The 18,187-nt window shown below is 35.4% G+C and overlaps 1 protein-coding gene across 1 annotated transcript in view; it reads left to right on the top strand.

The window, feature by feature from the left end:
- LOC125094189 (transmembrane protease serine 11G-like) overlaps positions 1-17,110 on the top strand; it is a 33,896-nt gene extending 16,786 nt beyond the window's left edge. The window contains exons 6-10 of the mRNA XM_047719862.1: positions 8,312-8,350; positions 9,233-9,404; positions 10,562-10,821; positions 14,522-14,664; positions 16,739-17,110. Coding sequence (XP_047575818.1) covers positions 8,312-8,350; positions 9,233-9,404; positions 10,562-10,821; positions 14,522-14,664; positions 16,739-16,900 — 776 coding nt within the window. The 3' untranslated portion in view covers positions 16,901-17,110. The remainder of the gene's footprint in view (positions 1-8,311; positions 8,351-9,232; positions 9,405-10,561; positions 10,822-14,521; positions 14,665-16,738) is intronic.
- Positions 17,111-18,187: the final 1,077 nt, after the last annotated feature.

Below are 18,187 nucleotides of genomic sequence, written 5' to 3'. Positions count from 1 at the left end.
CTGAAGGTAGTGGTAGGAAGAACTCTAGACTAGAGCTCAGGAGACCCATGTCAACAATAACCACAGTAGGGCAGCCTAGGGTAAGTTGCTGAAACTCTTAGTTCCTGTTTTGCAAAATGAAATTAGTAGCAACTATGAAACTTATCCTTTGGAAAAACTTAAAAATGCTTTGAAAAGGACAAGTATAAACATTTTAATGTAATGTATTATTTTATGGACTTTCACAGATATCTTTAGCACCCCTGATCCTAGGAAGTTGGAGAATTGATAACATGTCTTGAAAAAGGTAACTGAAAAACCAAAACACACACATAGCCCCAAAACACAAATACTGGAAGAGTTAGTTGGCAAATAATCTTAAGTCTAACACAGAAGAAACAATGCAGAAAATGTTAGATATAATCCTTCAAAAGTAACTTATACAGGATCATACTAAAGCTCAAGGGGAAGCTTTGAGTTTGGCTTTCAGAGTTAATAAGTGCAAGTTTGCTAAATAGTTGTCCATGTAGATATTTTAAAAAACTGTAGAATTAAAAAAATTGTAGAATTGTAGAATTTAAAAAATTGTAGAAATGCTCATGGATAATTAGGTGAATTTTTTCCTAAACTTTATAGCCTTGTGATTTATAATATAAAATATGACATATTTTATATTACATAATATAAAATATAAAATATTTATGGCCTTTCTTCTCATTATATAGAAGTCAGAATTCTCTCCAGTGATTCTGAGTGACAAGGAAATGTAAGGGAAAAGAAAAGAAAGGAAGGGAAGGGATGGGAAAGGAAGGGAAAGAAAAGGAAAGGAAGGAAATACCTTGGTATACCAAGGTATATATTGTTTTCCCCTTACATTTTTGGACTGCACACTATCTGATTAGTTTTTCAAATGACAATGTTTAAAATAGTACATAAAAAGAAAAGAAAGATAATTCAGACTTTCTTCCAGGATGCTTGATTTATTTTTTTAATTTAAATTCAATTAATTAATTGAATTCATTGAATTAATTAACGTATAGTGTATTATTAGTTTCAGAGGTAGAGTTCAGTGATTTATCAGTCTTTATAATACCCAGTGCTCATTACATCACATGCCCTCCTTAATGTCCATCACCCAGTTATCCCTTGCCCCCACCCACCAACCCTCCAGCAGCCTTCAGTTTGTTTCCTTTGATTGAGTCTCTTAAGATTTGTCTTCTTCGCTGATTTCATCCTGTTTTACTTTTTCCTTCCTTTCCCTATGATCTTCAGTTTTGTTTCTTAAATTCCACATATGAGTGAGATCATATAATTGTCTTTCTCTGATTGACTTGTTTCGCTTAGCATAATACCCTCTAGTTCCATCCGCATCAATGCAAATGTCAAAACTTCATTTTTGATGGCTGCGTAGTATTCCTGTGTGTGTGTGTGTGTGTGTGTGTGTGTGTGTGTGTGTGTGTGATCTTCCTTATCCATTCATCAGTCAGTGGACATTTGGGCTCTTTCCTTAGTTTGGCTATTGTGGATATTGCTGTTATAAACATTGGAGAACAGATACCCCTTTGGGTCACTGCATTTGTATCTTTGGAGTAAATACCCAGTAGTGCAATTCCTGGGTCATAGAGTAGCTCTATTTTCAACTTTTTCAGGAACCTCCATACTGTTTTTCAGAGTGGTTGGGCCAGCCTGTATTCCCACCAACAGTGTAGGAGATCTCCCCTCTCCGTATCCTCGCCAACACCTGTCATTTCCTGACTTACTAGTTTTAGCCATTCCAACTGGTGTGAGGTGATATCTCATTGTGGTTTTGATTTGTATTTTCCCGATGATGAGTGATGTGGAGCACTTTTTCATGTGTCTGTTGGACATTTACATGTCTCCTTTGGAGAAATATCTATTCATGTTTTCTATCCATTTCTTAACTGAATTATTTGGTTTTTTGGGGTGTTAAGTTTGATAAACTTTTTATAAATTTTGGATACTACTCCTTTATCTGATAAGACATTTGCAAATATCTCCTCCCATTTTGTCAGTTGTCTTTTGTTCTTGTCAACTGTTTCCTTTGCTGTGCAAAAATTTTTTATCTTTATGAAGTACCAATAATCATTTTTGCCATTGTTTCCCTTGCCTTTGGGGATGTGTCTAGCAAGAAGTTTCTGCAGCTGAGGTCACAGATGTCGCTGCCTGTGTTTTCCTCTAGGATTTTGATGGATTCCTATCTCACATTTAGGTCTTTCATCCATTTTGAGTTTATCTTTATGTACGGTGTAAGAAAATGGTCCAGTTTCATTCTTCTGCATGTGGCTGTCCAGTTTTCCCAACAACATTTGTTGAAGAGATTGTCTCTTTTCCATTAGATATTCTTTCCTGCTTTGTCAAAGATCAGTTAACCATAGAGTTAAGGATCCATCACTGTTCCAGTGATCTATGTATCTGTTTTTGTGCCAGTACCATACTGCTTTTATGATTACAGCTTTTGAAATATAGCTTGAAGTCCAGGATCGTGATGCCACCAGCTTTGGTTTTCTTTTTCAACATTTCTTTGGCTATTCAGGGTCTTTTCTGGTTTCATACAAATTTTAGGATTATTTGTTCCAGGTCTGTGAAAAAAGTTGATAGTATTTTCATAGGGATTGCACTGAATGTATAGGTTGCTCTAAGTAGCATAGATATTTTAACAATATTTGTTCTTCCAGGCCATGAGCATGGAAACTTTTTTCCATTTCTTTGTGTCATTTTAATTTATTTTATGAGTGTTCTATAGTTTTCCAGGTACAGATCCTTTGCCTCTTTGGTTTGGTTTATTCCTAGGTCTCTTATGGGTTTTGGAGCAATTGTAAATGGGATCAACTCCCTAATTTCTCTTTCTTCTCTCTCATTGCTACTGTATAGAAATACAGTTAATTTTAGTGCACTGATTTTATATAGGGTGCTTGATTTTTAAAAATATTTTGAAATAATTATAGATTCACAAGAAGTTGCAAAGAAATTTACAGGGATATCTTATGCGCTTGCATGCTCCCCCCGGCCTTTGGTAATGTTAACATCTTATACAACTATAGCACAACATCAAAATGAAGAAATTGGCATAAATACAATCCATTGAGCTTATTCAGATTTCACAGTTATATGATCTCATTTGTGTAGGTATAGCTCTATGCCATTTTATCACGTATGTAGCCTTACATAACTACTACCACACTCAATATATTCTACTGTACCATATCAAGATTCCCCTGTGTTACCTCTTTATAACTACACCCATCCTAGCCTCTGGCAACCACTAATCCTTTCTCCATCTCTATAATTATATTATTTCATGAATGTCATGTAAATCATACACTTTGTATCTTTGAAATTGACCTTTTCCACTCAGCATAATTTCCTTGAGGTTCATCCATGTTGATGTGTGTATCAATAGTTTGTTCTTCACTATTTCCTTCCTCTTCCTTACTTTAGGCTTACTTTGCTCTTCTTTTTCTGTTTGTCTGTTTGTTTTTTGTTAGGAACTCAAGAATACTGATTTGAGATCATTTCTCTTTTCTAAATAAGCATTTAGTGCTATAATTTTCCTCTCTGTAATGCTTTATCTGCATCCCACAATACTTGCTATGTCGTACTTTCATATTCACTCAATTCTATGTAATTTTTAATTTTCTTTGGGACTTCTTCCTGAATACATGTATTGTTTAGTAGTCTGTTGCTTAATTCCCAAGTATTTGGAGATTTTTCTCCTTCCCTTTCTGTTATTGATTTCTAATTGACCCCACTCTGAATAGAGAACGTATTCTGATTTCAATTCTTTTAAATATGACACAGGATATGGTCTATTTTAATGAATGCTCCATGCATGTTTATAATGTGCTTTCTGTTATTGTTGCATGGAGTTTTATAAATGTCAGTTAGACATTGTTGTTGATAGTGTTGTTTAATGCTATATCCTTGCTGACTTTCTGTCTGGTAATTACATCTGTTGATATTGGAGACTGCTGAAGTTCCCAGCTACAACTGTGAATTTTTCTATTCCTTTCTTTAGCTATTTTAGTTATTGCTTGATGTATTTTGAAGCTCTGCTATTTGTAAACATGCATTTAAAATTGTTACTTCGTCTTAGTAGATTGATCCTTCTATCATTATGTAATGTCCCTCTAGGTACCCAGTAATTTTCTTTTCTCTGAAGTCCACTTTATCTGATAGTAATAGAGCCACTCTTGCTTTTTTTTAGATTCCTATTTGTAAGATCTTTTTCCATCCTTTTACTTTCAATTTAGAAATTTCAGTGTAAAAAGATAATAGTTGAGTCATGTTTTCCTAATCACACTCTGTCTTTTAATTGATGTATTTAAACCATCCACATATTAAGTATTGTTATGTTAGAGCTTAAATCTTTCATTTAATTATTTGCTTTCTTTTGTCCTGTGTCTTGTTCCTCTGTCCCTTTTTCCCTCCATCCCTGTGAGTAACATGAACATTTATTTTAGATTTCCATTTTCATTTATTTGTAATGTTTTTGAGTTTATCCCTATGTATAACTGTTCTAGTGGCTACACTAGGTATTAACATACACACACATAACGTCATAGCCTACTGGTGGCAACATTATACCATTTCAGATGAAGTGTAGAAACTTTGCTTCCATTTTGGTTTCTTTGTCCTCCCCATTTTTAGATACATTTTTCTCTATATATATTTTGCACATCAGATCAGTATTTCCTCTCTATATATTCTGCACATCAGATGGTGTTGCATCTCTGGTTTCACCATAAAATAAGTTTAAAGAAACCTAGGAGGTGAAAAATAGTCTATTATGTATATTTATGTTTTTACATATTCTGTCTCTTTCCTTTCTGAAGGTACTAGCCTTCTTCCATTATCATTTGTATTTTGTTTGGAGAGCGTCCTCTAGCCATTAGCCAAGAGTAGGTCTTTTAGAAACTGAAATTCTTTTCATGTACCTTCATCCTAGAATACCTTTATTTCTAAATATAGTTTCAATGGATATAGGATTCATGGTTGATAGTTTTTTCTTTCAGAACTTGAAAAATGCTATGCCACTTCCTTTTGTCCTCCATGGTTTCAGATGAGAAAACTGCTGTTATTTGAATTGGTGTTACTTTATAGGTAATGTATCATTTTTCTGTTTTTAAGAATTTTTTTCATTGTCTTTAGCTTTTAGTAACTTAATTATAATGGGTTTGGAGGGGATTTGAGTTTTTCCTATTTGAGAATTTCCCAGCTTCTTGAATCTATACATCTTTGTCTTTAGCTAAATCTAGGGAGTTTCCAACCATTATTTCCTAGAATACTTTTTCAGTCTCATACTCTTTTTCTCTCCTTCTAGAACTCTGATATGAATGTTAAATCTTTTGTTATTATCCCACAAATCTCACAGGCTTTGTTAATTTTTTTTCAGTCTCTTTTCTCTCTTTTCTTCTGAGTAAATATTATTTAATTTCATTGGAATTTACTGTGATTCTATCCCCCATCTCCACTCTATTATTAAGACCATCTAACAGGGTTTTTTTTTTATTATTATTACTGTTATTATTATTATTATTGTTGTTATTATCAGTCCTATAATTTTCCTTTTTTTTTTTTTTTAAATAGGCTCCATGCCCAGTGTGGAGCCCAACATGGGGCTTGAACTCTGAGATCAAGACCTGAGCTGAGATCAAGAGTTGGACGCTTAACCAACTGAGCCACCCAGACACCCCTCCATTTATTTGATTTTTATAACTTCTGTTTCTTAGCTTAGATTTTTATTTTTTACATGTTTTGGGAGAATTTGTAATTGACTACTAAGTTCTTTTTCTGGCACCTGCTTTAAAATCCACATCCGAGACTTCCAACATCTTATTCACCTCAGTATTGGCATCAGTTGATTGTCTTTTCTCGTGCACATTGTAGTTCTCCTGGGTTTTGGTATGGCAAGTAACTTTGTTTGTATTCAAACCTTTTGATTATTATGTTAGGAGACTCTGGATCCTATTTAATTCTTTTATTTTAGCAGGTAGTCCACTTATTTATGTTTAGAGTGTAGTCTCACCTACTTCCATTGTTTCAATAACAATTTGGTTTTCAGAGCCCTTGCAGTACTATTCTAGTCTTCTGGAGCTTCCTCTCAACCCCTACTGCCAGCAACATATGGGGGAGTAGAACAGGCTTCTCTAGGCTGCTTTCCATCCCTAGGTTATCATTTGTGGAGGGGTGCAGTGGGCCTGAACCTATTTATATCACTGGGTGTATAAAGGTTGATGTTGTTCCTGTGGGTATCTGTCTGCAAGCTGATCCCCTGGTTAGAAAGTAGGGTTTAGGATGGTCAAAGTCTTCTTGCTGTCACAACTTCTGACAAAATGGATAGTCAGCCCTGTATTGTGAAGCAGGAGGTTTGGGCTCCTCACTAGGTCTTGTTGTGCTTCTTCTTTCCCTGTATTTGGATGGAGAGAACAGATTATTCTTGAGATTTTTTTGTCTATACCCATTGATGGTTCCAGATTGCAGGCCTTTCTTGGTCTCCAGTCCAGAGTATATGTGAGATGAACACAACACTAGGAAACTCACCACATTGTCCTTAAAACACTGTAGTCTCTAGTCATTTTGCCTACCTCTTTCCAGCTTTCAGAGTTCTTTTATTATCTGCTAGATAATTTTCAGGGTATTTAGTTGTATTTATAGAAGAAGAGCAGAAAAAAGTGAGTCTACACAATCTTGTTCTAGAACTGGAGATATTTAACTTCTTTTATCCTGCATGTGGAACACATCTACTAGATAATGTGTGCATATGAGATACAGCATCACCATGGAAGTTCATCAGTAGTTTCTGCTGATAGAAATGAGCCAAGGCTAAAGTTATCTGTGAAGTAACCATAATTCCACCCCCTCACTGATCCATAACCTACAGCAGGTAACACTAGATTATAATCGACCTTACAGTGAAATGGTTGTAGGACAAGTTTCTTACCTTGAGAAGTATTTAAGCCATGTCCTTAATAGTTTTGTCTCATAATACTATTGTGTGGATATAGCAGTGTTTGGTACAGTCGCTAGTACGTAGGACACAGTAAACTATTAGTTATTACTGCTCATTATTATCTCAGCAGAATCTATTTGTGCCAGGAACTAAATTACCTGTCCTCATAGAACATTTTAATTGAAATAAAAAAGATAATGGTCCATTAAACAAGTATATAAACAAAGTAATATCAAATAATATGAATTTCCATACAGAGAATAGGGAGTGGGAGGCTACTTTGATGTGACACGGAAAGTCTCTCTGAGGAGAGGATTTTTAAGCTAAGATTTGAATGACAACAAGGAATCAACCATGAAAATGGTCAAGGGAAGAGTATTTCTGCAAGGAGGGACAACTAGAACAAAGACTGTAGAAATACCTTGGCACAGTCAAGAAACAGAAAGGCTAGGGTAGCCACTGAGTAGTGGCTTAAAGCAAGAACAGTTCAACATGACAACAAAGACATAAATAGGGACCATGTCATACAGCTCCAGGTAGGAATTTTGGGGTTATTTTAAAGATCAGGGAAGCCACTAGAGAATTGCTATTATTGGCAAAACCTAATTCTAAGGGATTTATTCTAATAAACATAGACATAAACATAAGCAGAGTTCCTAGCAGTTGAACACAATGTTCCTCTTTAGAGTCTGACTGAAAGATTGATTAATTTGCAAGCTTACCAAAACTCTACACTGGTTTTCATCTTAACAAAAACATGGATTTGGATTGCTTATTATACTGTCTGGTATAAGGAATAATTCATATAATTTTAGGGAATATTCACTGATCATGCTTCCTTTTGTTTCAGTTTATGATAAAATGACTAATATGTATTGAGGATTTGTTATTACACTAGTAGATCTTTATTCCAGTTGGAGCCTCTGTGGAGATGTCAGCATCTAAGATGCTTTGAGTGCCTTTACCCTATCACTAACATATGAACGAGGACAAAAGGAAATGGTATCCACCATATAATAGTACATATATGAAAGTAGTCCTAGATCCTCTTCAGCATAACCTGCATTTTAATAAATTGGTATGGCTAAATTAATTAGATGTAGTCCTCTTTCCAGACAAACAATATCCTTCTCAATGCCAATGATTTTAAAATTATAAACCAGGATTTTCTTAGAGTCCACAAATAGAAGAAAGAATTTATATCCAGGCCTCTCCTTTTTGTAGGAATTTATTTTATTGTCTTTAAGAAATTCCTGAATAATTCTGTTCATGCTAACCAGAAACATTCATGACATGTAAGCATAGTATTTTCAAATTATAATTGTTCCATTACTGAGCAATCATCTTGGTTTTTTTTTCCAGATATGAATGAAGCACAAGCAGAACACATTCTGAACAGCTGTAAGTTTGAGAATATCACTGCAATATTTGCAAATCAAATTCTAAAACTCAAAATACTGCTAGAGTTTCTCTATCCCCACGTTTACTATTTCCCCAAAGTATATAATATCTCTGAATGGATGCATGACTTAACTCTCCATGATGGGAAAAATTACTACTAATAATTGGGAATGTTTATGTGAGAATAACTTGTTATTCCTCACAGAAAATTTCATTGACAACTTCTTTGAACAATTCCCTATCATTTTATCATATTTCTTTTTTTTTGGCTCACTTTGTTAAAGTAGAAAATCTTGCTTAGAATTAGATGACACTCATTAATGTTAATATGTGAACTTTGAGACGTAAGTTATAGTAGGGTAATTGTTATAATATTAGACAAGCATTTTAAGTGTACAAATGGTATTTTTCTGCAATAAATAGTGTACTTTTGACACACAAAATTTGTCAAATATCACTGGAATACATCGTCATACATAAGAAAATGACCTAGAAAGATATGAAAAAAAAAAAAAAACCTTGAGCTGAAGTTGCTTTAAATGTACCAGGGAGGACATTAAATAGTTTACTTTTTTAAGTCAATACTTTTTCAATGTGAATAATCGCTATTTTATTATATAATTTCAATGAACTTTCTAAAGGCAAGGCAAACCTATTAATGTTTCCATCTTTAACTATGTGCCAAACACACCCACACATGTTTATAACTGTGGTTATAAATAACCATCTTAGAGCTATACTTGTGAGCATAGCATAATGCTTAGAAAAGTTGAATCTCTGTGTAATGTATCTAAAACTAATGTAACGTTGTGTGTCAGCTAAAACAGACAAGTAAAATAAAATAAGATATTAATAAATAACTATCTTATTTCCTTCTGACAGGCTGTGGAAGAGGGAGGGAATTTCCATCTATGGAAAGAATAGCTGATGGGTTTCCAGCAAAAAAAGCTGATTGGCCATGGCAAGCCAGCCTGCACGTGGACGGCATCCATTTCTGTGGAGCTTCTTTGATCAGTGAGGAGTGGCTCCTGACTGCTGCTCACTGCTTTGACATGTAAGTCCTCAGTCTGTACCAACAGGATCACCAATTTCACTTTCTTTCCTCACCTTCATTTCCTATAATTCTCGTCCCTTTTTCCATTCTTTTTTTTTAAAAAGATTATTTATTTACTTATTTGACAGAGAGAGCATGAGCAGGGGGAGGGGTGACTCTCCACTAAGCAGGAACCTGATATGGGCTCCATCCCAGACCCCGAAACCCCCATAACCTCGAGATCATGACCAGAGCCAAAGGCACGTGCTTTCATTCTTTTATGAGCGTCTTAGTCTCCCACAGGATCTCATGATTGTGAAGCAGGCTTAGGAACAGATGATAGTTACTAAAGAAGAGTAGAAAAGTTGGAGAAATCTTCATTTCCAACTGAAAATATATTCCCCAGAATATATTTTCCTAACTTTAAGAACAAGCCGATGCTGTCAAAAGTTAAACACACTCAGCAGTTTTCCTAGGATATATTGAGATTTTTTTTAAAAACTCTGCTAATACAGTATCTGAACCCACAAATTTACAGCAGATTATCCCACAAGACTATCTTTAGGATTGCAATTTTTAATCTTTTTTGAAGATTTAACATATGGGATATATGGAGATAATAAAAAGATAGTAATAACTAGGGAAATTCATATAATATGGGAAAATATCCTGGGTAAAATGTTAACTAAAAAGAAAAGATAAGAAAACAATATACAAGGTGTGGCTCCAGTATGACACCTTTCACTCTCCTCTTCCCTTTTCTCCCTCTCTTTTTCTCCCCTCATAGCTATACGGACATTTATATAACTAAATGCATATGAAGGTATACATGTGTGTGGATATGTACATATGTCTAATTTTTATTTATTTATAGCCTCTTCAACAAATCTGTATTACTTTTATATCAAAAATAGCAATAATATTTTGTTCCCTTTAGAAAATACAAACTTCCTCTCAAAGGAAGTAATTTAAGCTACCTTAGAATGGGGGCATTTGGATCAGCTAAATGAAAGAAAGCAGTCCTGGGGGGTGAAGCCTCAAATAAGGTGGGAAGACCCACCAATTATCACCTTAAACAATTTGCCCTTCTACCACCCCTATGTCTCATGCTGATTCAGAGTCCTGGGCAACTTTAGATCAGAAATGAATCAACCATAATCCTTTTCATCTGTGATCAGTTACAAAAACCCCAAACTCTGGATGGCTAGTTTTGGAACAACTCTCAGCCCTCCACTGATGAGAAGAAAGATACAATCAATTATCATTCATGAAAACTACGCTGCCCATAAGCATGACGATGACATCGCTGTGGTGAAGCTCTCCACCCCTGTCCTATTTTCCAATGATGTGGGCAGAGTCTGTCTCCCAAATGCTACTTTTGAAGTCTTGCCTCAGAGTTCAGTGTTTGTCACTGGATGGGGAGCATTAAAAGCTAATGGTGAGTATCTCAGTTAAAAAAAAAAAAAAGCTAAGCAAAAAATGCAAACCTATCTTCCATTTGAATGGAGATGTAAAATAAAATTGAAAATCACAATATTGAAAATAAGAGATGAAATCAAGATGTCCCTTGGAAAATATCATGAAACAGCACATAGAAAAATCTAGATATGGTGACTTTTGGAAACTTTGGCTAGAACTATTACATAGCATCTATGTCTAATGCCTTCTTTATGGGTTACTTTGGAAGTTAGTTATAACTTTCTTTTCAAAAATTATTCAAGTATATTTTTTCACATTCCTTCTTTCTGTGACTGTCTTCATATGCAGAGATTCTGCTATGGCTGCATGAATCTTAAAGTATGTGATTTGTGAGCAGTAATGATGATAAACTTCTGTAATGTGTCATGCAGCTAAACAAAAACAGCCTTGCACCATTATCTTAAATGGCGTGAATGATGCTAGATATTAAATGTGGCCCCTCCAATCCACGTAACTTTGGAGGAGTTTTGGGCCTCAGGATTTATAAAGTTCACAAGTACGACATTTTACTACATTTACTAACACACAATAAAGTGCAAAGATAGACCTTTAGATCCTGCTGTGAGTCTCCAGTTTCTACCTCTCTTAGGTGATCAACCTGCACATAGTCTAATCTGCATCTGAATTTCTGACTCTTGTTCCAGACTCTTGCTAAAAAGTTGTAGTCTTATTTATGTACTTCCTCCAAGTATAGCTTTTATCTACTGAGTCTTTGTCACTTCATTTTTACAGAAATCTGCTTGCCTTCCATATGTACTTCAAAATTCTGAGACTGAGTCCAGCTTTTTGTACTATCATTATAATCTGAAAATTCTTTTCCTCATCTCTGGGGGGTCTGCCTTGTTTTGTAAGGAATGGTAATGAGTACGGAGGGGAATCAAATCCTTTGGGATTAAACAGGCCACTTAATGATTGGAGAAGAATTGGATAGCATCTACCACTAGGGCAATACCAGTTACACTTTCTGTCGACCCTAATTAAACTTAACACCACCCACTCCCAGAGTAGTTGTTTGTGAGTGCTTTGGGACTTCATCATGGATGAATGCCCTACAATGCCCTGTAGTGTGCAGATTACCAAGCACTGATCTGTTTACTCTAACAAGATGCATACTTTTCAGGAATAACATTATGAATTTATAAGACATTAGTCAAAACTTAAGTATTCAATATTGGATTATGGTTTTCTCTGCATTTTGAAACTGAGATAAGGACTAAGATTTTCTTCTCCTACCTCCCAAAATTTATCCAATTGTATCTAATTAGAAATCTTGGAACAGATTTGTAAAATGGAAATTTGTAAAATGGAAATTTTCTATTCTGGATAATTTCTTCCTTGAATGTTTGATAATGTAAAATAGCTTATTATATTGTTATGCACCTGAATTGACTTTTTAAAAGTTGAATTTAAAGAACAATAAGAATTTAAAATTTAAAACCTAGCATCTTAGACTAATTACCATAACATAAAACATAAAAGTAAGCACACAAATTATAAGTACTTGAGATTCAGTTGATTAAAAGCCTAGGAATATCTATACATTTTAAATGTCAATCAGAACAAAAGAGATAGTATTGAATACTCCTGAAGCGTCTACACAAATGATTTAGAGTGTTCTAAAAATCTGTATAAAGAACAGATGGTGACCAGACTCTTCCCTGGGAACATTTCAAGGAGAATCAGAAATGAAGAGGAAATGGTCACATAATGACCCTCTCATCCTTAAAAATGGTGAAGAAATTCACTAGAACTTATATAACTTTAATGACTGTAGAGGATTTAGGCTTAGTTTTTCAGCAAGATGGTCAGTCCCAGGTAAGTGAATTTACTAGTGTTAATATAGAGGATTGGATTTATTTACAGTTAGTGACAAAATCCCTAGAAACCTAGATCTTCTCATAAAAGCTCTAGCACTCAGCAGTCATCGAAGTGTAGCTTTGTACCAGGAGGGTTTTAAATATATAATCCTGAACTCTACAGTTCACTCCAATAGCTTCCATTGACTAAAATTTGAATATGGGACAAAGCACTATCATAACTGATTACATCAATTACTTTGTAGCTCACAATAAACATGTGAGATAGGTACCATTTTCTCATTTTACATGTGAGTAAAATGAAGCTTACTACGATTAAGTAAAGCGCATAGGGCTAAATAGCACATAAATTATGCAGTGTTCAAACTCCTATGTACTGCCTCCAAGACCAGAGTCTTTAGCACAGAATTACCCTGACTAGTTGATCAAACTGACAGCCTTGCTCTCCTTCCTCTTCTCAATTGTCTTTAAAACTGTTATAAACAGAGTACCCATCTTTACATGAAGGACTAACAGTGTTTAAAAGTTGCTACACTTGTTATATGCATGAATCATTGAACACTACACTAAAAACTAATGATGTACTATATACTGGCTAATTGAATTTAAATTTTTTAAAAAGATTAATTAATTAATTAATTAGTTTTATAAAGCTGTTAAGGGGTAATGAGAACACAATGACTAAAACCATACAATACACAATGAAATGGTACTTTTCATACAACAAATCAATAAATGCATGGGTCATTAATAAAACACAATCTGTTTCTTCTCCTGGTATTTGTTACTTACCCTGGAATTAGTCTGGATAGCCATTTAAGATTGAAGTAGACATGGTCTTTCTCATGAAACAATAGCATTCCATCTACTCAGTATTAAAATTTCTTTTTGATTTTCTGAGTACAGAGTACAGAGTACAACATTGCTCTGTACTCCTCTTCCTAAAGGATTCTCAATTCCCAGTATTGCTGTGTCCTTTTTAGAGTGAAGTGGCAGATTTCCAAGTAAGGTAAGGTAAGGTGAACTACCACAGATCATCTCAGGTGGTGAGAAGTGCTCTCATTTAAATTTAATTTAAATCTAATGTTTAAATCTAATATTATTACACATTTAACTATGTGATCATAGCAAGACTCATAACTGGGTAAGCTTTGGCTTTCTCATCTAAAGACGAAAATATCCTTTTTTTTTTAAAGATTTTTATATATTTGACAGAGAGAGATCACAAGTAGGCAGAGGGGCAAGCAGAAAGAGAGGAGGAAGCAGGCTCCCCACTGAGCAGAGAGCCCTATGTGGGGCTCTATCCCAGGACCCTGAGATCATGACCTGAGCCGAAGGCAGAGGCTTAACCCACTGAGCCACCCAGGCACCCCTAAAAAGAAAATATTCTTATCTATCTTTGTTGGTTATTGCAAGGATTAAGTAAGACAGTGGAAGTAAATGTGCCAAGAATGGTACCTAGCACATAGAAGACACATAAGAAATAGAATTTGAACCTGAGCACTGTCACTGAGCACAGTCAACTTCAAGACATATTTTATGGGGCGCCTGGGTGGCACAGTGGGTTAAGCCGCTGCCTTCGGCTCAGGTCATGATCTCAGGGTCCTGGGATCAAGTCCCGCATCGGCTCTCTGCTCAGCAGGGAGCCTGCTTCCCTCTCTCTCTCTCTCTCTCTGCCTGCCTCTCTGTCTACTTGTGATCTCTCTCTGTCAAATAAATAAATAAAATCTTTAAAAAAAAAAGATATTTTATCACTGATTCATCCTTTTTAAGATACAACAATTAACTATCATAAGCAACAATGTGAAAATTCTTCATCTATTACTTTTTTTTCTTCTCTAGGTCCCTTTCCCAATACTCTGAGACAAGTTGAAGTAGAGATCATAAGTAATGATATATGTAATCAAGTTCATGTATATGGTGGTGCCGTATCATCAGGAATGATATGTGCTGGATTCTTAACAGGAAAACTAGATGCCTGTGAGGTAAGAATCAACTCAAATCCACAGAAATGAATTTGTTGACTAGAGGTGGCTATACTGACCATAGACCAATGTCACTTCATATGACCCCCAAAAATTAGGTTGTGGAGGAGAGAGGAGAGTGTAAAAAGAGGGACTAGGAGAACTATAAGAAATACTCCTCTTTTATCACCCTCTTATTTTCCAAAACCATTTGTAAAAAATGACCATCAGTTGCAAATTAGAACTTTAATTAGAGAAAAAAAAACTGGAAGCAGATAATGGAAACCAAGCCAGAAAGCCACACAATCATTGCTTCAAGTCACAGTGGTAACCACTTAGGTATATAATCCCTACTACTTGTAAGGCACTGTGGAATGAGGTCTGCAGATAACTCCATGGCCAACAGAGAAGCATTTTACCAGTACTTAACCCTTTGACCTTTAGCAGTGTACATTCAGCTAGAATCTCACTATTAGGAAAAAAATATATTTATCCACATTAATTCATATTAAAGTGGTACCTCACCAATTATATCTAAAAACTAATCAAATAAATAGCTTTTCGCCAAACCATACAAAACTTTAATTATTAAGCATTTAAGGAGAATATCAGTTTTAAATTCAGGCTACTTAAAAGACTAAAAATAAGTAACTAAAATAATAAAGATTTTGACGTGGGTCCAACAGTTTAACAATTCTTGAAAGATTAGGTAATGTTTGAGAATTTGACACATACACCAGCTTTTTCCTAAATGTGAAGGTGGCACCATTGATCTGCCATTGGCTGTCTGTAATGTGATATAATGAACATTCATTTACTTATTGATTCAGGGGTGGGGTTTTTTTGTAATTTGCAAGATAATGTGGCAATTACTGAAGGAAACATAAATATTAAAAAAACCTACACTGAATCCATATGAATTTACAATCTAATAATACAGCACACAAGTAACAAAAAGAATAAAATCCTAGGATTTGGTTACATGTTCTAGAATACAAGATCTCCTTCCACTCACTTTACTTCCTGAGGAGAAGCAGAAACAATAGGTGGCCCACAATACAACTGGATCACATGACTCTTCAGCAGGAACATAAATCTGTATAAGAGCAGATGTTCTCTGCTGTTGGCCCATGCTCCCTTGCTTCCTTCACCAATAGCAGAGTAAAATACTGAGGACCTAAATTAGGATGTGGTCCTACAGTAAAGGAGATGAGGAGCATGACTTTTAGTAGACCAGAGTTTTCATACTCTGTCCATTGATCCCTAAACGGTACTAAGAAGCATGGAAAGAAAAGGGAAGGGAGCTAAAAGCACAAGACCCCTGGACTGCTTCATACAGGATCATTGTTCTTATAAAATAAATCTGTAAGGGACTTCCATATAATGTTTCATTTGAATGAAAAGTTCATTGCTAAAAGATTTTAAAAATCATTTATCTACACCTCAGGCTAAAGATATTAGGTAAGTCTTCAAGATTCACACACTTCAAACCAGTTCATGAGGGCTAGGGATTAAATCTTGATTTAGAAACAAAACCCTGTCTATAATAAATAATGCACATTTGCCTGGAGTGTCCTTTGCATTATATTTCTCCTCTTAAACCTATTACTACACAACAATATAACATCCAGGACAGTTTCCTATCAAGCGGTGTGAGTGGTACGAGGTGCAATTCAAATTTATAGCAAGTGATTTTATCTAGTTAACAGGACAGGCTTCATGGAGGTGACATATAGTTGAGCCTTAAGGTCGTCATTCATGTAAGAATTGTATACCTGGACTTAGGTTCAATTTGTGCTTCCTTTTAGATAGAACAAAACTAAAAACTACACAAGATAAAACTGAAAGCTTAGCTTTATTCACAATGCCCCCCAAATGAAGACATTTACACAGATAAGCAGAAGTTGTAAGATAAAAACAGAGATAATAAGTAATAAACTTACTGTTACATTAATACTAACAGTAAGTAAAAATAGAATTCATTTTACATATCTTGATTTAAAAAAATTAATTTAGTAGGTATTCACGTGCTCATTAACTTGCACTTTTTACTCCCTTTCATTTGTTTTATTGACAATGTACATTTCTTCTTCAGGGTGATTCTGGAGGACCTCTGGTTATAGCACGTGATAGAAACATCTGGTATCTTATTGGAATAGTAAGCTGGGGAATAGACTGTGGAAAAAAAAATAAGCCTGGAATTTACACCAAAGTGACTCGTTATCGGGACTGGATTAAATCTAAAACCAACATCTAATGCAACAATCACTTCTGCAAGCAAAATGCAAATGTGGTCTCTAGCAAATTGTGTTGAGTATGTGTTGCAATGTATATTGTCATTGAGTTCAAGGTGCAGATAAGCATGATCTGACAACATTCCTCTTAAACATGAGGAAAGCATCTTGTTTTACATCATCTGAAGTGTTTTGCTAACCATGAGCGTACAAAATACTGTCAGCTCCACAAAGAGCTGCCATTGCTGCCAAATGTCTCTCATTATCTCCCTGTCCTCCTTTCTGTTCCTACTATGTACTACTCATTTTAGAATAATCCCGTTTAATCAGACAAGTGCCAACGGCTAAGCGTTCTCTATTTTTTTCCCTGACAAGGCAGGCTGCCCTTCCCTGACTCCACAGTTTGTATCTTCTTCACTAAATAATCCTTATTAAGAATCTATAGGCTCACAGTACCAAATAAATCAAGGTAATTCGTTTGGACCAAAGCTAACCCAAACGGTGAAGAGGCACTAGAGGTGAAACAGGGACTTACAAGATGGCATTACTATGAGTCCTTTCCCCTTTGCCCTCAGATGCACAGGTACCTGTTTCTGAAACTTGAAAAAAATTGACATTTACATTTACACCCAGTTGTACAGATTTTATCTTTTTTTATTATGCTCAGTTAGCCACCGTATAGTACATCATCAGTTTTCGATGTAGTGTTCAATGATTCATTAGTTACGTATAACACCCAGTGCATATCACAATACGTGCCCTCCTTAGCACCATCACCCTGTTATCTCCTCCCCTCACCCGCCCCCAAAACCCTCTGTGTTCCCCAGAGTCCATAATCTCTCATGGTTCATCTCCCTCTCTGATTTCTTCCCATTCAGTTTTCCCTCCCTTCCCCTGTGGTCCTCCATGCTATTCCTTATGTTCCACATATGAGTGAAACCATTTGATAATTGTCTTTCTCTGCTTGACTTATTTCACTTAGCATAATCCACCCCCCCCAGTTCCATCCATGTCAATGCAAATTATGGGTATTCATCCTTTCTCATGGCTGAATAATATTTCATTGTAAATATGAACCATATCTTCTTTATCCATTCATCTGTTGAAGGACATCTCAGCTCCTTCCACACATTAGCTATTGTGGTGTGGACATTGCTGCTATGAACATTGAGATGCATGTGCCCCTTCTTTTCACTACATTTGTATCTTTGGGGTAAATACCCAGTAGTGCAATTGCTGGGTCATAGATTAGCTCTTTTTTTGACACCTCAAGGAAACTCCATACTGTTTTCCAGAGTGGCTGTACCAGC

The sequence above is a fragment of the Lutra lutra genome, chromosome 2 (assembly GCF_902655055.1).
Source record: "Lutra lutra chromosome 2, mLutLut1.2, whole genome shotgun sequence".
NCBI lineage: Eukaryota > Metazoa > Chordata > Mammalia > Carnivora > Mustelidae > Lutra > Lutra lutra.
Note: the sequence above shows the minus strand (reverse complement) of the source record. Positions and strands in the feature narration are given on the sequence as shown.